The 21,267-nt window shown below is 35.6% G+C and overlaps 3 protein-coding genes across 5 annotated transcripts; 2 read left to right on the top strand and 1 right to left on the bottom strand.

The window, feature by feature from the left end:
- The first annotated feature begins 38 nt into the window (after window positions 1-38).
- On the top strand, window positions 39-10,890 carry LOC143449100 (uncharacterized). Of its 3 annotated transcripts, none has more exons than XR_013114516.1 (10): window positions 39-7,777; window positions 7,956-8,053; window positions 8,148-8,333; window positions 8,443-8,541; window positions 8,616-8,810; window positions 8,983-9,082; window positions 9,198-9,419; window positions 9,603-9,701; window positions 9,792-9,879; window positions 10,271-10,890. XR_013114516.1 is itself a non-coding variant. In XM_076949170.1 (10 exons), exons 1-10 carry the CDS (start codon window positions 39-41, stop codon window positions 10,304-10,306), a joined length of 8,802 nt encoding a protein of 2,933 aa, XP_076805285.1. In that variant the 3' UTR covers window positions 10,307-10,890. The 3 variants fall into 3 exon arrangements, 2 of the variants coding, with proteins under 2 accessions (XP_076805285.1, XP_076805286.1); XM_076949170.1 differs by having other exon boundaries at window positions 9,852-9,879; XM_076949171.1 differs by lacking the exon at window positions 9,792-9,879.
- Window positions 10,891-12,301: 1,411 nt separating this feature from the next.
- On the top strand, window positions 12,302-13,670 carry LOC143450015 (signal peptidase complex subunit 2-like). The gene is made up of 4 exons (XM_076950400.1): window positions 12,302-12,551; window positions 12,845-12,997; window positions 13,157-13,296; window positions 13,392-13,670. The coding sequence occupies exons 1-4, from the start codon at window positions 12,471-12,473 to the stop codon at window positions 13,570-13,572; spliced, it is 555 nt and encodes a 184-aa protein (XP_076806515.1). The 5' UTR covers window positions 12,302-12,470; the 3' UTR covers window positions 13,573-13,670.
- Window positions 13,366-15,359, bottom strand: LOC143450016 (trafficking protein particle complex subunit 1-like). Its single transcript, XM_076950401.1, has 3 exons — window positions 15,047-15,359; window positions 14,386-14,524; window positions 13,366-13,889 (listed from the first exon to the last, which is right to left on the bottom strand). The coding sequence occupies exons 1-3, from the start codon at window positions 15,214-15,216 to the stop codon at window positions 13,761-13,763; spliced, it is 438 nt and encodes a 145-aa protein (XP_076806516.1). The 5' UTR covers window positions 15,217-15,359; the 3' UTR covers window positions 13,366-13,760.
- Window positions 15,360-21,267: the final 5,908 nt, after the last annotated feature.

Raw genomic sequence — 21,267 nt, 5'->3', positions numbered from 1 at the left:
AGCATGTAGCTTGTAACTAAACCGGAGTAGGTTATTTTATGACTATGGCATCACCGATAGATGATGATGGTGTTAAGAACGCACTTGAAAGCTCTCAGACTACTCATGAAATACATTTGCCATTTTGGAGTAGTGGTTCTTTCCATTCTGCGTTAGACACTGTAATAAGTACTAACAAAACAAGCAGCGACTTGATTGAGAAGACAGGAGAACTACAAAATGCTGAAAATAAAGCATTGGGAGGAACAAAGGACCACACGAGTGACGTATTTTCTGAGAATATGGACAGTGTTGAAACCGTGCAAACCAATGCTTTTGAATCTGGTAAAAGTCAACAATTGACAAGTCTTTCGGACATAACCGTAACTTGTGAGTCAGACAATATCAGTGACATACCAAAAGCTGATTTGAGCATAGATGACATTTTTAAAAATTTTAACTCACTATCAGCAGGCACTGAAGCTGAATCTATGCCGAAAACCTCACTCATAGAGCCAGACATAGCTAATGAGACTAAAGACAATACAAGTTTGATTTTTGATGCTTTTTCCACGGCTACTGTAAAAATGGAATCAGTAGCAACAGTGACAACTCCACCAAGTCAGCAGGATTTTAATCTTTTGGATGTATTTGATTCAAACCGAGCTAATTTATTGACTGAAACTTCACCAGAAAGTAATTCTTTGTTTCACCAAGCCTCATCAAGTAGTAATGAAACGCTGTTGGATATATTTGGAAATGGTTTTATCGAAGAATCCATATCTTCTTCAAATATGGTGTTGAACCAGAACAATATAAATCCAACTGTTGACACTTCAAGTTTATTACTCAGTGGTTTAACTGATATTGATTGGACAACTGTTAATATTGCTCCATTAAATGGGGAAGACAAAGATGGGTGTGATGAGACCAAACAAGATATTTCTCTTGGTCTGTTGGGTAGCAATAGAATGTTTGAAACTCAAGGCACAAGTGTCGCTGTGGAGAATTTAACTGAAACCACAACAGAGCTGAATGGAGATAAAAACTCAGATGAACTCTTTGTCGTTAATAATGAAGACATTATTACTAACACAAATATTCCTGTCATAACCAACAATATGGATACCGATAAACAACAGCCTATGTTGTTGGATGGTAGCACATCACCTTTTGAATTGAAGCTTTGTCACGGACATGCTGAAGACATCCTGCAAAACACTGAAACGCTTGCCTTTGACAAACAGGAAGAAATATGCTTGGAAACTGATGTACAAGGTAAAACAACAAGCTTTGATTATTCCATAGTAGATTTCCAAGCAAAGGTCTTGAATAAAATGGACATGCCACCTAATATTTCAGAAAAAGCAGATAATGGAAGTACATCAGCAGGGTTGATAATTAGCTGTGATCAGGGTTTAAATCTTACTGCAAATGAAATTGCAACATCTTCACTTGAACTTGATTTGCTGGAAGAAGGAACTGAATCCCTTTTACAAGATGATAATGTGATTTTTAATTACACCATTTCTAGCAATACTATTGCCGAAGAAGGGGGTTTTCAGGGCATTGCCAATCCCGAACACTTTGGTAATGCTGCAGGTAGTAATAATGTATTGTTGGAAGACAAGAGCATGAAAGTGCATGCAAGTATAATCGCAAGTGGTTCTGAAAGTAATTCTTTGGATGATTTTGTTATTATATCGGAGAGCGACCTTGCTACTTTACCATCAAGTGCAACAAGTCTCGAGAGAGAAAACAAAGAACATGATGATTATATCATACCGTTTAACGCAAAGAACTTAGAAAGCAAATTTGTCAGCAACATGCAATCTGGTAACCACACATCAGATATGTTTGCTTCAGCTAATCCAGTGAACCAAGCGGTGATGTCACCAATGTGTGCAGAGCCGTCTGTCAACACCATCAACCTTGTTGTTAATCATCAACCAACAGAGAGGGAAGAGAAATTACAAAATGGCAGCATTTGTACTGAGCAAACAAATTTACCTTTGTTAACATTGGTAAACACTTCCAATGTCATGGGAATTGAATCAGTTACTGCCACACCTAAGAGTGCCACATGTGACACAACACATGCAGCTGATAAAATGGATCAAATAAGCTTCGAAGAAAGAGATACATTCGATTTGAAACACTCCCAGCCCATGGAAGGTTATGCAAATAAAACAAATGACAAGGGACAAGAATACAGTAGATCTAAGCAAGATTTATTTACATCTTATGACACTGTTGTCAAAGTAAATAAACTATTTGATACAAGTTCTGAATTGGTTGATGGTAAGGTGGACTCAGAATACCATTCAGATGGCAACGTTAGTAATATTCTTGAAATAAGTTCAGACAAGGAGGAAAATAAAATGGGATCTTGTGCCGAGAAATTATGCCACGAAACTGAAGTAGCAGAAAATAATGACATGAACGTCAAGGCAAGTAATAGTACAAAAGAGCCAAATGTCAATTTTACAGATCTCATGAATGCTAACATGTCAGAACAAATGCCTGGGGGCATTGAAGAAATTGTACCAGATGTTTCCGAAGAAAAACCTGTCCCATCTAAAGATTTTTCTACCAATTCCACAAGTGTTGACATAACAGAGGTCGTTCAAGATCAAAATGCTCAGAATAGTGAAACGACTAATATTATCCACATTTCCACAGAAGAGCTCAGTAAAAATAGCACAAATTCAACAGAAGCAGAAAAACATATTGAAAGTGAAAGCAATTGTGTGACTGGCCTAAAAGTTGATCATAGTGCAGTATCGGCTTCTGTTGAAATACCAATGAAACCACCACGAAAAAAAAAGAATGTCCAAAGAAATCCTGATGTTCCTGTTGATGTTGAGATCACAAAACTAGAGCAAAGTAAAGCAATCGCAAAAGATGAAGAAAAGTCTACTTTTGTGGAAGAGTGCCATATTGAATGTACCCTATCAGTACAGAATATGGATACCGAAAATTATGTTACTTGCCCTGAAGACATCTTGGAAGCTACTGATCCAACTGCAACAGAAGATGAAACTCAGTCTGCATTAAACTGTATCGCAGAAACAACTGATGAAAAACAAGACTCCACAAACTTGCCATTAGCACCACCGAGAAGAAGACAAATGACTAAACAGAAACTCAAAACAGCTGCTAGCGAGGAAAAACATGGCTCGTCTGCTGAGACTGACGATGGTGTGTCATTAGTGTTTTCACAGAGTGTGATCGGAAAAAGTTCAGATGAGGCAGAGGGTGATGACTTAGAATATGAAGATCCTATGACTGGCATTTTGTCAAAAACTAATCATAATGAATGCTATCTTGAGTTAGAAGATCATGTCATAGATTTTGCAATGACCTCTAACATGTCTGGAGTATCCGAAGAGGGTGTCACCATGTTACCTGTTGATAGAGTAGGTCATTTCAGAGATAATAGCTTTGGTCATGAAACTGATTCCGTAAAACTGGAACAGAAATTAACTGCGATTGATGATTCACCAACCACTGATGAAGCTATGCTTGAAAATGATGGTAAGCTAGGTTTTGAAAATGACTTTACTTTACTACATATGTTCGTTGATGGAAACAAGCAAAACACTAGCATATCTTCTCCTCCATTTAATGATAATCTTGTAAGTGATACAGAAATTTCCAAAGATGTTAAAAAAGAAACCAATAATTTTATGGAAAAACATGAAGTTGATCAAGTGACAGAAATTGAAACCACTGATGCCTCTGTAATACATACGGAAACAATAGTAGTAGAATCTTTTGCCAACGAGGAAAGTACTACTGGGAGTGGAAAAACAAACGATAATACTTTTGCAAAGTCAGCTGCTACTTCAGTCTTGACACCTTTAACAACACAAAGCGGCGAGGGATTTCGTGATAACAGTTATAATGGTCAACCTGTCAGAGAAATTGTCTACAACGATAACACAGCAGATCTTCTGGTGACAAATGACATGTTTTTTCAACTTGGACAGGATGTGAGCACGAAAAATAAACATGATAAACCTTTCGTGGATACAGATGAGAAATCTTTTATCCAGGTGTTGGAGTGTGATACGGGGCAAGTTGGTAATGGAGATTTTCTGGACATATTTGATAAAGTGCCGGTCACATCAGGTGACAAAGTTGTTCTGCCCTATGAAAACATGGAAGAAAATTTGCAAGAGAATCTCACAGATTGGTCTGCTTCGTTTATTAGTAATGTATCTCTCCACACAAACACTGATACTGATCAGGGTACCGTAGCCATGCAAAGTAGTAAAACTGGTTTTGATGTATCTTCTTATAAACAGATACGAGCAGAAGATGTATTGGGTGACGTATTTGGCATTCAGCAATGTGACGAAACAAATGATATTGCAAAACCTAGCAGTGATAGAAAAGGCAATAATGTGCAGAAACTTATGCCTAAACACCTTCCAGAAAAATCTGCAGACGGTGATTTGCTTGATAATAATGACAAAAGAAAGGAGAAAAATACTTCAAACAGCATAAAAGAAAAAGGGTTGGGTGATATCCCTGCTCAACAAACATCTGATAAGTTGGATCAGCTGGATGACAATTTTGATCCATTCAAAACAAATGAAATACATGATGAAGGAGCGGGATCTGACCAATCAAATCATACCACTGACTCAGCAAGGAAATATGATTCCAAAGAAGATGTTTTCTTTCTTACACCCCTTGAAAATAAAAATATAATTTTACCATGTGAGGATGTAAATGTCTTAGACAACCAGGAGACACATGCTGGGCCAAAAGATACTCTTACCAAAACAAATGAAACTGATGCTGCTGTTTTAGTTGCCCAAGAAAATGGTCATGAAATGCATTTTGATGACAATTTTGTTGAAACCGCAGTGAACACTAATGACAAAATTGTGGAAGCATTTGATGCTGACATGGCAGCAACAGCAAAAACAATTGATGAGATTATGCGGCCTGGTAGCTTCATTCATGAGCAGACAGACTATAACACCAATGACGCAAGCTTGGTAGGTATCACTGGTACTGTTTCTCTTGAATATATTAGCTCTAACTTTGCTGGCCTTGCCTCTGACACTAGAACAGAATTACAAAGTGTTTCATTAACAAATAGTGTACCTTTCAATAATAGCTCTTTAGAAGAAGGTTTTTTCAATTCCATGGGTGATATCGTTTTGGAAAAAGACATAAATATTGAGCAAATACAACAAACCAGTACTGTGCCCACTATAATAATCGATGTACCATTGTCACATGAACCAAGTGTTGAGCAAGAAGAATCTATGAAAATTAGTGAAAATATCACACCAGAAACGATCGTAGAATCCATTGTGGAACCAGATAAAATCTCAACTACTATACCCGCTGATTGTGCTGATGTGGATAAGTGCGCAGATCTTGGAAATGATGATGAACAACAAAGTAACCCTGCCATAAGTGAAAAAGATTCAATTGACCCACTAGAATACTCTGATAGCTCATTTGATTTTCCTGAATCTCCAGTTGGCATTTTCTCTGGGTCTCCCAAACAACAGCATGTTGAAAGTGTTGGAGATAATTCTTCTAGCATTGATATGATTTCTGAGAGTGATGATGGAAGTGTGTTTCAATCTGATCACATGATTGTATCTGATGTTGAGAGCCAACAGACTGATGATGATGCAACGGAACCTAAAGTTTTTGATAACATAAGCCAAGTTTCACTTGAGTTTGATGATAATCCATTCAGCACAGAAGCACCAAACCCAACTGTGCAGACAAGGAAGAAATTAGCTGACAGTATCATTGCTTCTATCGGCCGGTCCAAGCAAAAGTTGAGCCTCATCACTACAGCTACTTCCATTCCGAGTACTGTTTATTTATATGATGATGAAGATGATCAGGTTGAGAGCAAACCTACCAGAGAAGAGCTTGATGAAAATGCAATGATAACAAAAAATTTGCTTCCTGCATTTGAAGTACCTTTGTCTAATGTTCTGCCTTTCCAAGGAGTTAACGGTGAGGAAACGTTCGTCACATTTGAAGAAGATTGGGAAGACATACAACAAGTTAACCCTAAAGTTGATGTTTTGCCAATGATTTTGGAGCTGCCAGAGCCCGGGGAAGATTTAGATGACAGCGAGGATTCTGCTGACAATGATGATAACAAAGAACATGAAGAAAAAGAATATTTTAATGAAGATGTAGCTCCAGGTTTTAGTTCCATTGTTCAGGAAAACAGAAGTAGATCTTTAGAATATTCAATTCAAAATGAAAATTCTGTTACTGTTGCTCCATTAGGCCAAGAAAAACTACTGGAAGAACAGACGAATAATTCAGTTTGTTCCACTGTTTCAGAAAAAACATATCCAAAGTCTAAAGCAACAACTGAGTTTGAAAAGTGTGATTTAAATTCTGTTTTGCACGTTGAATCACCGCCACTTAAAACTGTTGGAGAAAGTACTCAAGACAAATGTTTGTATGATCAAAATGAAACAAGGATTGGTAACAAAACAACAGAGGAAAATAGTGCCGAATTTTATTTGCCCAATAATGATTTTACACCTCATGATGAATCAGTTTCTACTACTGATAATGTCATACAAATTCCTAATGAAGTGAACATTGATGCACAAACCAATTCAGCTAGAAATTCGACGCAGTATTGTCAGTTACTTGACATACAACCAGACAAAAGCAGTGTTGCATTTTTTTCTGACAATATTTTGCAAGATACAAAGCAAGAACCTAAAGAAGATAAAGCAACTTTTTTTCCACAAATTCTAGAGTCAAACAAGGAAGGTAAGAATGAGAATAAAGAAAGTACCATGCTAGCAAGCCGGTTAAATGAACTTGGGGGTGATCTTGAAACACCCGTTTTACCATCTTCAAACAAATCTGGTGACCACCAAGTCATAGACTCAAACAATGATGAACTTGAGCTTCATGACCATGATGTCATTACAACTGTTCCATCAAAAGGTTGTGAACCAATTAAAATTGATGCCGAAAAGTTCCGAGATTCAAGCAAACACAATTTTAACGATGCAGAAGTCAAAAACCATGTCTGTAAAGGTTCTCATCCTGTGGATACAGAGTTTGATGTTAAAGCTAGCACCTCAGTTGAATCATCAGACTCATCTACAAGTAATGAGTATGATTTGGACTTGGATATAGATGAACGGCTTCCACATGACAATAACAGTCTAGTGGAATCAGGAACATCTTGTGATGACCAGAATCTATTAACTACTGTAGAGTCAGACCCAGACTTTAACGCAACATACAAGGAAAATTTGAAGACGTCTCCTACTTTTGACAGCAAAAACGTTTCCATCATTGAATTGGAAGTTGGAAATATCTCAAAAATTGAAGAAACGCATGAAAGGTATAAAGCAGACTACAAAGTCACACCAATAGATATTTTTAGCAAACCTCAGCAGCCAGATCTATTAAACGCCTTTGTATCTCATTTTGAAATTTCACACACAATTCAAGTTGAAACCTCAGATATGTTAAAAATATCTGATGAAAACGGAACACATATTGCTTCAGGCCTTGGATTAACCGAGGTGCACGAAGCTGGATACTCGCAAGATGCAAATAGACAAAACAATGATGGCTCGGCCAAGCTTAAACAAGAGGATACTCTTTCTCTCAAAGACGTGGAAAATACGTTTGTTGACTCTGTGGAGATTTTGGAAGAAATTCATTCAGAAACAGATAAACGAGATGAAAACATAATCACAAGTTGTCAAGTACCACTGTCAATGGGATTGGATACAACCAGCTCCTTACGAAAAGAATCTATTTCAAGGTGAGATGCATAGTATCATGCACACTGTTTGGCTTTGCTGCGTTTTTCTTTAATTTTCATATTTTCTTTATTTCTTATTTTGCAGAATATATTAACCAACCAGTTGTACACATTTTTTAGTTAACAGTATTTTATAGTTTTCAGGATTTGTTATACGTTTAATATACCTATATTATAGATCACCCAGAAAACGGTATGATACAATCGGTAGCATAGAACTGTTGACTGATTCAGAAGAAGAAATAGAAAATAAAGACGTTTTTACAAAACCCAAAAGTAAATCATTTTAATACCAACTTTATTGTGTTTTTGTAAAACAGCACAAAACATGTGTGAAAATAGCAAGTCTATTTTAATCGATTTGTTTTAGATGTTGGTGTGCTGATATCCATTGGGGATGATGATGACAAAGAAGAGGCACTTCTTTCATTACCTGATCCAATAGAGGATAAACCTGTTCCGAAAAAACGACGTTCTATTGCTCCACCTTCATCTTTAGTTTTATCTGTGGCTCTGGATGAAGTGAATGTGCAGACTCCCATAAATGATTCTAGGGGTAATTGTATATAAATTACCTACATTATTTGACATCAATGTGATAGTCAGGTTTTCTAAATCTGAAGAATTTAGAAAAGTTAACAAATGGTGTATGTGCTCCTAATTAGGAGATTTTAATGAGTCAGTGGATCAAGAACAACATGCAGCAGAATGTATATCCTTAAAAGCGGCTGAGGAAGTTGACTCAGTTGCAAAGGAGAAGCATGGTACTAACTAGTAGTGTTTTTATGTAAATGTTCTCCTATCATTTTAGTAAATAAATGCAATGCCTGTTATACAGAGACACGTATTTCAGAAGCAGAATTGTCTTCAAAACTCACTAAAGAATTTCAAAACAAGATATCAGTTTCTCAGCTAAACCCTCCCCCTGGATTTGATGAAGAAATAGACTGGGAAACAATTGTAATAGATAATATTGAGCACAAGATTGACGGGCATTCAATACAACCATACAAAAAAGCTGTATCTCACGGAGGTGGTACAATTGTATTTTAGTAATATTAAAATACATTTAAAACGCTGACTCCCATTAACTCAAATAATCGTAATTATAGGCAGCTTTATACTAACTTTATCTACTAATGCGTTAGTGTCAACAACATTTTCTGTAGTTGTGTTTAGTACAGTGCGTATTTTGTGGGTTACAGGTTTCTACAAAGAAAAATGTACAATTGTTGAACTATTCGGAAGCTATTTGCCAGACAGTAGCATTCGACATTACAGCTGGATCATGGATAACTTATTCTTGTAAGTCTTAAAAGTTAATATACGTAGCTCTAGTAATTTTTTATGGCTATTTAGAGCATACGGTATGACGTTTATTTTGAAGCTTTTACAACCAATCATGGTTTTATGTACTTAGATATCTGCTGTCAACCGTGGAACTCTTGGTACAAAGTAAAGAATATGTTGTAGTGTTCTTTAATAATTCTGTTCCAAAAACTCGTTATCCTGCCAATGCATGGCTGAAGAAAAATCACCTGCTTATTCCCCACACGCTGAGGAAAAATATCAAAGGGTTTTACATTGTGCAATCATCGTTTTCCTTGAAAACACAAATTAATTTTGCAAGAATGTTTTTAAGGTAATACTGTCCTTTTAACATTGTTTTGGAGGTCATAGTCACAACTCAGAAACTCAAATATTTTATTTTATGTGTGTTGTATTTTATGGGTTGCATTGTTCTGGTTTCTGGATTAAATTTGGAAACCACCATTATCTTTAAATAATAGTTAACAAGAGCTAAACAGGTGATAATATTTTGCAGTCGTAAAGTTTTTAAGAAAATCAAGAATGTTAAAAATCATGGTGAACTGAAACAGTATATTCCTATTGACTTCTTATTTGTTCCTGCAGAAATCACAAGGTGAATTCTTTATGATTTAATTTCTCAGTGTGATTTAATAATTAATTGAATGTTTCACTAAATCTTTGCTGTGTTGTGTGATCAAATAAGAATCAGCTGGACAGCCAGATTAATTGCTTGATTTTTCATTTATGCTCTTGCATTACGAAGGAACATGAGTCAAGCATTAAAGCGTCAAGTAAGTGTATGTTTTAGGTTGATTTTTCACTGCTAGTTTGTTATATAATAATTAATTTTTGCAAGGGACATAATGAAATTCCTTGCATCCCTCATCAATTCCTCATAATGCATTTTAAATGAATCATACATTTTTTAATTTTACTATTGATTGATACTGATAAAACTACTCTGATTGCTTCATTAAAAACCCCTGATTATAGCACGTGTTAATCGTGTTTTAATTAACATTGACGAGTTAACATACTTTTGTTAAGTTTCGGGTATCTCTCATTTTGCGGTCAAAAAATAATCTTAAGTTTGTTAAAAGATGTAGCGCATTTTTCTGTAAAATATTTTGAAAGTATTAGTGTAGATTTATGCTTAATTTTTATAACTTATTAAACTTGCAGGGCAACAAAGTGAGCAGAATTTGGAAATGGTGGTGAATTCAGCATAAATTATTAATATCAAGCTTGACGTTGCTTTGAATACATTCGAATGCAACGCATTTTTCCGATTTTTCGTATTGAATTTCTTCCTTTTCTGCGTATTACATTCTGATTTATTTAAAATTGCATGAAATAAATTACATTCGAAATTTAATTCACCCCATTTTTACGTTGATTACTGTACAACAAAACGACGTTCTATGCAAATAGTTCTTGAAGTTAGTGAATGGTAAGTTACAACCTTTACAAGCTAATCGTTCATTCTTGATGCAATGCAATGCAATACGATTAAATACAGCACAAATATGCATAATTATATGGAATTGAAGGTATTTGTCTTAATGTTATGTACACTTTAAAAAAATAGCAGATGGTCAAATGAGCACGACCTCTGCAAAACACAGCATTTTGTTTTACATGTTTGTCATCACTAACATTGTTTTCAGTCAAATCTTGTCAATATTATTTAATGATGCTTTACTGAATACTAAACGCGTTCACTCCTAATTGATGAATTTTTTGTGCAATATTTGTGGTATCGCAAAGCTTCATATCATTGTGTTCTTCAGTAAAAACCTATATAAGAATTTGGCAATGTTTTTGAGCCTCAGAAAGTAGGCAGTTTGCACAAATAACTGACAATTCAAGTCATTAACATAAATGTCGACTTTTGGTTTAATACGAAAATGTTGAACAGCCCTGGCACAAACGGAGGTTGGTTAATTCAAACCAGCACAATTAAATTAAACGAGTGCAGAATGAACTCAAGTTAAAAAGGTCAGTGTCACTTTGATTTTCATAATGTTTTTAATTTGAAGTTGTTGCGGTAAGATTTGAAAATGTTGCGACGAGATTTTGAAATGCTGGGGTGACATTTTAAAAAGTTGCGATGAGATTTTAAAGTGTTGGAAATTTTAATTTGTAGCGGTAGAGGCATTTTCACAGTGCAAAATATTTTCAGCGCACAGAAATATTTTAAACTAATTTTAGCGGAAATGTTGGGAACCGAAATTGTAATTGTTGTGGCACTTACAGGCTACTGTAGTCAGTGTCACTGAGAGAGATAAAGGCCGCTATATTGAAGATGCGGTGCACAAGAACAACAATAAATATCATTACGGTACGTGTGGACTATTAAAGTAACTAACCAATTAAAACGCCAGATTGCTTGCAGCAAACACAACAATTTAAACGACACATTAATAGTAGGCCTACTGTTTTTTAATCAAGGTGGTCTACTGTAATTATTATTTCACGAGATAATTTTTAAAAGTACGTAATGGGTTATTTACTTAGTTTGGTCAAATAAGAACAATAAATTTTGCTTTTTTCTGCTTCTGTATAAAGAAGTTAGTATAAAGAAGTACAAAGAAGTATAAAGAAGTTAGAAGTTAATAAGTTTTCAGGAAAATGCTTGCTTTTATTCTCGGTACGTATGGGCCACACTCAACCATGGTTTCGTTATGTACACGCATCTTTTTCATCAAGGTAGTGCGACCGGTGTGACTAGGCCTACGCCAGTTAGGCTGGCGAGCATAACGAAAAATTCAGAGCAATATGATGTTCCAGTTACCGTAACTTATGCACCGCGTCGATATCGGCGTGAAGTAACCAGAGTTTACTACGTCATATTCTATTTTATTCAGGGTTTTAAAGGAAAACTGTGAAAGCCGTTTCATTATGAACTGTATGATGTCTGGTAGCACCAGTGCTATATTGTGTTTTTGCCACAACGTTCTCACGTTGCCTTAGTAGGAAACAAACCTAAAGCCACTGTATGCCTACCTCAGTTTATGTTCATACACTCAGGTCAACCTTAGTTTATACCTAATTATTTTTATGAGAGAGAGAATTTTATTTCGCCAATCGAATAATAAATGAATTACAGAAATAAATAACAGACCTTGCGGTCGTCCAAAAAAATTCTAGGCTATGATAAAAATGGATTCATAAAAATAAAAAAGACTGGGCCCAGCCCCTAAACAACTAATGGTGCTTAAAAAGCCATTACCTGAAAAACTGGACAAAATACTTGAAAATTATGATTGACATTTTTTCGGTGAACCCTGTTGTCATTAGTTGATTGTTTCCTTTGCACTGTGCTGATTGCCAGAATTATTTGAAGTATAGTTTGTATTAAAAGAATTGTGTTGTGTGCAATATGGAAGAAGATAAGCCGATCAAAATTGATAAGTGGGATCAGAATGCTGCAAGAATTGCATTAGATGATGCAGCAAAAAAGGTATTTTTAATTTGTTGTCTACTGCCTAGATATTACCTTATAAATTAAACTTTTGTAGCGTTAGCATATTTTACCACACTGGATTAAAATATTAAGATATACAGTATATATGTAAATTCAAATTAATTATGGTAAATTAATTTACAATAATTACATTGCTTACAATATCTTGCAGTTCTGAGATGCATGCAGAGGAACTGGTCGTTCTGTGCAGTACCTCCATATAACTGCTAACTGACTTGTAGCATTGACCTTTTATGTGATATTTGTAAGGTGTTGTTTCTTTTACACAGGCTATCCTGGAATTAGATTATGTGGAAAACTTCCATCTGATTGATACTCGTTTGGTGATATGCACTACAGCTGTACTCGTAGCTTTGGTTGCATTATTGTGGGACTTTTTATATCCATTCCCAGAATCTAGGCCAGTTCTTATTTTGTGTGTGGTAAGCATTGCTCTTTCCAGTATGCAATTATCATATGCAGTGAAATAGCATATTCGTTTCTTTTATGAAATAATAAACACATCACTTTTGGGTAGGAACTAGCTTGGTCTTGAAGTATGATTAGGTTTTCAACTTGGCCTGTTTGTATCTTGGTTCCAGGTTTCATATTTTTTATTGATGGGCCTACTCACATTATATGCTAATTTCTGTGAAAAGAACATTTTCTTGGTTGCTCATCAAAAAGATCCAGTGGGAACAGAACCAGATATTGTATGGACGCTTGCCTCAACAATGATCCGGTATGTTTATGTTACAGATCTTAAATCCTGCAGTATTTTCTAAGTACAATACTCCTATTCCATATCATATCGTATTCCATATTGTTTATTTTCAGGTTTGACAAAAATTACACCCTCACGGTTACAGTTAAAGACAATTCTGAACAAAGAACTGCAAGTTTTACCAAGTGTGTTGGTGAAGTATTTGATGAGAATGGTGTCCTATTGTTTGAAAAATTTCAACCAATGGTTATGGGTTTACATAACTCGATTGTATCTGGAAAGAAAGCCCAGTGATTTAAATACACAATGTGTGAAATCAAGTTAAACTGCCTTTCTTGCAATATTTTGGCATAAACATCATGTACATGTAAATAAAAACCGTCAGGAAACTGTTTGCTACTGCATTTCATTCATCATAGCAAGAAATTTCAGTTCAATCAGAAACAATAGTTTATTACATTGTCAGAGTATATACATGCAAATTACTCCTTGCTATCTTCAAAAAAAGACAATCCCTTCATAAATGTCTCCAACCTGCTTTCAAAAAGTTTACAGTTGATAGGTTCTGCCAAGTCACACATTGGGTTCCTTGCAATGTAGGCGACATAGATCTGAAATTATATATGTTCATAAATTGCGTACAGATCTTGTATCCTATTATTACAATCTCATCTATTAAAATGAATTATTTCAGGTCTTTGCAAAATGCCCACCAAATACAGCACATGTAAACAATTTAAATAAAATTTCAAACTGAAATCTTATATTAAATTCAAGATTTCAATTTAAGAACTTCCACATTAATTCTGCACTAAGGTATGAACAGTGCTTGTTATCACAACAAGTGACATTAGTCAATAATCACTCATTATTTTAGAACAAAGTGTCCATAAGCAAACAGCAGCAAATGTTGAAGTTCAATTGGTGGAACGTCATTAACAACACATCGAGTCCAGTCTTGTTTTTGCCAATATTTAACGGTGACAACCGTTTTAATAACTCGAGTGATATTTTGAGCCACTTTAAGCTGAGCAAGTACTCACTGTTTTAATGACTTCAAGCATACGGTTACAAAATTTTAAGAAATACTATAATATAAATTAATACCGAGCTGTAAATTTTCTTCAAGGTTTCTCTTATGTTTCCTACGTTAATGTCTGTCATCACAACAAACTTCAGCCTTGTAGGTGACTCATAGAAGTGAAGCTTATACTGGCTGGTGGTGTAGCTCAGAAAACCCTCTTTGCTGTGCGAAAACATAATAACAGATCAAAGTTGTAAAAGCATTGACATAACCATATAGCTTAAATATACAATTAATCGTTATTAAACATAGGAGTCAGAAATTACTATAATATAATAACAACACAAAATCTGAATGCAAATCCTCTTTTTTCTCTATACACAATGTAGAGGAATAATGCGATGGTAAAAAACCATTGTGATCCTAATTCAATAAAACATCACACAGTATGTAAATGCAAGTAATAGCAAAGGTAAACTTGCTTAGAATTGTCATAAGCTCAATGACAGTTCTGCAGATGCAAAGAGTAAATAGCAATGAAGACTTTAAATCCTCTTTACCACAGTGGGTTTAATTGAGCGATGAAATTAATGACTATTGAAATTATACATTTTAATGATAAACAATTCGTATTATGAGAACAAATTAAACTTGGCCGTTATAACACCTCAAACCTATAAGTTTAAGCTTTTTCACATCTTTAAGTACTTATGCCATACATAAATATGGTGTTGATCTCATTACCTATCTTTTGGAGATAATTTTGAGACAAATGACTTTATGGAGTGTAGCATTCCAAACATAAGTTTCTTTTCTTCCTCTTTTGTAAGATTGGATTTTTTACGCCTGCACCACTCTTTTTCATACAAAGAGTTTCCATTTCGATCATAAATGTGCAGCAAGAAAACAGTCATGATTGAAATTTACAATGGGTTCAAGTACAATTGAATAAAATTTACAAGTTGTCGAAGTCTTTGCAATGTAGGTAGAAGAATTTGTTTTAGTTTTGACCACCACGAAGTGCCAAAACTAAATGCAGAACTGATCCTCCGACTATTTTGTATTCAGACGCAGTTTTCTCGTCGTTCATCTGCTTCCCACTAAATATTAATCTCTGCTGTGGTGGTGGTATTCCTTCCTTTTCTTCTACTCTCTCTTTAATTCGTTCTACTTTGTCAGTTGCTTCAATGTCTATTTCAATTTCTTTACCAGTTAGGGTTTTTACTTTGATTAACATTTCGTATGATTTATCATACTGCAAAACAAATAAAAAAATTAGCACAGTTACAAGTTTATGAAACATAGCTGCCCTCTTCTTTGTTGTTAATTTTTCAAATTCTTTGCACTCCAGGATACTTCTTATCTGTGGGCCAATAAAAACACCAACTTTTATCTTTGCTTCAAAAATCTTAGGAAATAAGTTTTGTAGGTGTTTGAATGCAACTGAATTCTTGTGTAATGCTTTAACTCAGCGTGGTCCAACTACAGGCCCGCGGCCCGCGAGCTTTCACAGTATTGATTTAATTTATTTCAATTAGAACAAGTATAGCATTAGGATAAAAAGTGTCAAAAATTTAATTCAAAGTTGTAGACAACAGGGCCTATTCTGTTTCAACCTATCAGGTCTCGTCAGTACAACTGGGCTTCTTAAAGGCTGATATGTACCTAGTGTTCCGGACGTTTTTGTTTTTTTTAAATATTCCACAGTTATCTTTTAAATTGGAACCCTAATACTGGCTATTGCGCAACAGTCAGAAATTTGGCATAATCCAATAATTGCGACAGCATCATTGCATCGCATCATCCATTTGTTTGTTACGTCATAATAGTAATAATAGTGGTAATAGTATTGGAAATGGTCCGCAAGTTGTCACGTTTTTGTAAAGTGGCCCGTAAGTCAAACGTAGTTGGACCACGCTGCTTTAACTAATTGTTTGATAAGATCCAAATTCATGTGCAACGGTGGCATCTATATTTTGCTGGGGTCAATTAAAGGGGTCTCATTTGACGTTGCTTTTCCCAACAGAAAACTAAGTTCATTTTGGCCATATTCGTCTATGGTAGTGTGCAATGGTATAGATAACATGGAAATTTGGTAAATCCACCCTAAAATAAATCTGAAAAGTTTTGACGTTTGCATAATATTCTTTAAGATGTACTGAGTGGGCCAGAGGGATATCTGTTTCCATTATGAAGCAATATGGCTTTGATACTCCTACTTGAGCTATCGATAAAAAAACGGTAGTCATTTGGAATACAGAGAATCCCAGAAGAATCAAAATTCACATTATGACAGAAGCAAAAGTCCATCCTCTTTGGTAAAAAAGCTCGAAAAATCGAGGTGACATTTACGTTGCTTAGTGACTCGAACGAATGAATCCACCAAGTTCCACGAGTCTGTTCGAGTCGTTTGTCAGCAACTCTGCATTCAATTTTGTGATACCAAGATCCCTAACCTAATGTGATATATCTTCCTCATTCTTTATAGTGCTTGACTCATCTTCAAAGGTCTGTTTTCTTTTTGGAACAGGAGGGGTAGTTACAGGAAACTGAGCAGAATGTGACACTGGAGCAACTGATGAAGGAATGTCTGCATACACAGTTGCGAGTGAATCTTTCCCAGCACTCGGCCCAGCAAAAAGAATTCAGTATGGGTGGGGTGTGCATATTAATGAATGGAAAGGGAAGCAGTTTGACGAGAAATCGTGCGTGCAAAGATGCAAATTTTGGCATGATGGCGTGCATCGAAGCATTTAATTTTTATAAATTGGCGTTCAAACACAGCTTTTCTTTATTTATTATAAATCGGCGTGAACATAAAAAAGTTTGGCATGAATATCGTACGCAAAAGGTGCCATCCTTTTGGCTGTGGTTGCTGGGGCCTGTCTGTCAGTCTGTTATAGCCTACAACCTGCAATAAATCTTGTAAAATGCATTAAAACTGTGTTCATGATTGTTTAGGCTTGGTTGACATGAACGAATACCGAATCTATTGGCATTATAACCAAACCATAAAATTTTGTCTAAAAGTTTTCAAAAGTCTTCTTTGTAACATGATGTAATCGTTAAACAAATCGCTTTGTTTTAAAACGATTGCAAATGCAAAATCGTTAGGAAAATGTCTTTCATTGTAAGTACTGCTGACTCTATTTTAGCTTGATCGAAAAACTAGCTCATCACTTTCTCCCAAAGTCAGTAAATTTCGAATTCGTAAAATCAGGCGAATCTATTCGGGTTTGGGCTAGTATCGGCCCATCCCTACTTTCCACTATCAGACTAGCTAGCCTATATGGCCTTTGGAGCTTTGTATACACTTATACAATAACTTATAAATAGTTATACCTTATTGCCCTATTCTTTGATTCCGCTAGACAGAATTCCCCCAAAAAAAAAATATTTCTGGAACCGCCCATAGGTTTCTGCAATCCGTTTAGGACTAGGTATAGATGCAAAAAAATGCCTTGATAAAATTGCCCTGATACGCCAATGGAAATTGTTTCATACCGGTAGCAATAACGACAGTAACTTTTTTGCAAAAAATAATCGCCTACCATCTTACAAAAAAGCTAGCGCGTATTTAAATCCAGTAATAAACCGGTAAAAGTAATAAATACCGGTAAATGATCAACTCGAAAAGAAGTATTTTTACATATAACATAAGCCATCAAACCAAAGATTATAGAAATCTCAAAGATCATAAAATTAATAGAGAGACTTGGCATCAAACGCGTTATACTGTATCAAACATGTTTCAAGTTCACGTTACTACATCGTTGTCTAATTTCTATTCCATACGCTCCTTTTCCATTAATTTATCGTACTGTCACTGTACGGTTCCTTGGTATACGACAGTAGTCAGTAACACTTCATGTAGAATTATTGGAAGACATTGATATCTGAATCTGATGATTTTTTATAACACAGAATTAAAATTTAACTGAAGTTCGTTGGTTAGAGTTTGAAACATAGTAAAGTACCTGATTGGCGATCAGACCAACATATAGACCTTTCACAAACTGTATCTTGACTATAACTAACATATCGTACTCAATGCCCTGCATACTGGTCAGGCTGAAGCGTTACAAGACAAAAACAAGCTCAAAAAAGAAGACCTAAGAAAAATACTCCTTGAAGGTAGTTCTAGAACAATGAGTTGTATGGTTCAAATTTATTGCGTTGTCATTTCTCTAATTTGTGAAACGGGCCTGTTAACTTATGTAATTAAGTAAACCAACTACATTTGTGCATATACTTTTGTAGGTTTATATGTCACAGTTTTTCACCTTATAAACAATCAGTCAACAAGTCGCACTACAACTTATCGCCTCATTCAATCAATCCTTTTATTTTTTGCCAAAAGCACGGTGGGGATGAAAAGTCAAGCCAGTTGTTACCAACAAGCGCCAATGAACAGGAAAAAGTGACAAAGTCCAAAAAGCTTAAAGCCTTAAAACGTGCTCCAGTGAAACAACGTTGATATTTGCTGGTAACAACTAGCACGGCCACTAAACCTATAATAATTAGTTAAATCCATAAAACATAAGTTGAAAAAGCGAGACTTAAGCAGACGAGCAGGTGGTGTGTTCAAGCAACTGACGAATGAAAATTGCTTCAATGCTGTACATTGAGAATTTTAAAGTTTACAACAGGTAGCCTACAACATATGATGAAGTTCTTGTGAAAATGATGAAAAAACGCTAAGATTATATTTTCGTTTGGTTTATATTATATGAGCAAACTTCGAACATATCAAATGAATTTTCTTGTCTAATTGTGTAGTGGCCATTAAAATATTATTAATTTGTCGCTGGTTGACGCTCTTAAACCAGTTTGCGTTTTCTGTGAAAACGTCTTATTTTCACCAACGCTTTCACGTTGACTCTAGACTCTAGATGCATTAGCCGTCAATAAAGCACTGATGAGCTTATCAGTTATTTAATATATGAGCGAGATATTAATAGTAGCCTTCGGATTTCGGAATTAGATCTACTTCCTGGATTATAAAAAAGACGTTGTAAAAGCAGTTTTGAACACAACTTGCCCGAAAGTTAAATACTGAAGTTACGCAAGACTAAAATTTGCAACCAAATACAGTAGGCATTGTAATATAATTAAAGTAATCACTGTGACAGTTGCGTTCCATAATCATCAATCAACGTAACCTTGCCATTAAGTGAAAACTCGCACTTCTAGGCATCATGTGTACCAACGGGAAATGCTTATCTCGTATGACGCCCCCAATTACAGTTAGCAAATCAAAAACAAGCTTACTCATGTTGAAGGAAATCTATTTTAACCTTAAGGAAAAAACAGACAGTAGTTTATAATGTTTTGTCAAGTCAATGAAACCATAGTTTGATGTTTACAGGAGTTGTTTGTTCAGGTAGTTCACGCGATCGTATCGTACATGCGTACTGGATGTGATTGCGTCGTCTCACGGAACGTAGTCGCAAGGAAAGGAAATGCATGTTAGCAAACGGTGGTTAGCTAGTTGTTGCACCCACACGCACTTGTCTGCACACTAAATAAAGCAGTAGAATGCTAAGATACTGTGTTGGTTTGGATAAACTTTATTCTTTGACTGAGGAAAGTCTTTGCACGACTTACAACAGGCGATGATTCCTCATCACTAGGGCAAGTTTTTGCAACTTTTGCAACTTTTTTTTACAGCTTCCGGCAGCTTCCTAAATACTCAGAATTTATGTAGTATGATGTTTTAAGCTTTTTGTAGGAATTTTATATTGCAACTTTTTGCAACTTTTTTCTATTTTTCATGCAACTTTTTACTGCAACTTTTATTAAATATTGCGCAAAATGTAAAGGAGTGATTTAAAAAACATGCTATAGAACTTTTTCTAGTATATTTCTATTCTCTTTGCTTTGCATAACAAAGAGATATGTGTTGGATTAGCTGCATCTCAATGTTATCTATGACGCAACAGTTGGCTTGCAAGCTAGAAGTTTAACAACCCCAGCCAAGCACGACAGTGCCCGAACTAAATTAGAATTGGAAGTATGACTTGGCTTTTGGCCAAGCCCGCACAAACGGAAACAGGTTGTGTCTAGTCTTTCGAGGTCAATTTTTGTTGAGATTGCTTAGTTAGTTGCAGACCTAGGGGGTTTGGGGTGGGGTATTTGACTTGTTTTGGGGGGAGGGGAGGGGAGGGGTGGGTTAACGCTTTGCTATTTGGCTTTTTGTGGAAAATTATTTCCGCATTGCGTTATTTTCTTGCTGCGTACCGGCAAAAAATGTTATTTTCGGCGGTCTCGCCAGGCCGTCTGTGAAATGGGAAAGTACCAAATTTGATAGCTCTACAGGACCTGACAGCGAAATCCTGTCATGTAGGTTTCAAACCTAAAGAACATAAAAATGTATGCATGATCGATTGTATAGCGAAGAAAGAAACGGAACAAGCAGACACCCTGCAAATCTTAAACTGTTGGGTTATACAACGGATCCTTTCGAATATCTCATACCCTAATGCTTTTAAAAACTTGTGCATAAATGCAACTTTTTACTGCAACTTTTGTTAAAATTAAGTGCAACTTTCTCACCTTTTTAGTGCAACAAAAACTTGCCCTACTCATCACTCATGCCCCAGCTACTGAGTTACACTTTGTGAAAGTTCCGATTGTCACACATTGTTTATTTTGTGTTTTTTTTTTAGTATTGCCCGATTTTGGAACTGTTCACCAGGTCCACAGAATAGGAGCAAGTGTCATTAATGCAGCGCCCAAGGACATTGCAACGGTACAGCTCCACTCAGTCCGAAACCAGCGTTCCAACCATTAGGCCACCGAGCAATGATTCGACTACTTTTACCACATTCTTCACGTCATACAGACTAAAAGTTTAAATAATTTGAGCCTTGTTTTGTCACTTTAATGATGTCCGGCGTGTGCATAAACATTGTTGACCTGGAATCTATAAACCACTTGAAGCATGAGAAACCGAATGGGAACCA

This window comes from Clavelina lepadiformis, chromosome 3 (assembly GCF_947623445.1).
Source record: "Clavelina lepadiformis chromosome 3, kaClaLepa1.1, whole genome shotgun sequence".
NCBI classification, from domain to species: domain Eukaryota; kingdom Metazoa; phylum Chordata; class Ascidiacea; order Aplousobranchia; family Clavelinidae; genus Clavelina; species Clavelina lepadiformis.
Note: the sequence above shows the minus strand (reverse complement) of the source record. Positions and strands in the feature narration are given on the sequence as shown.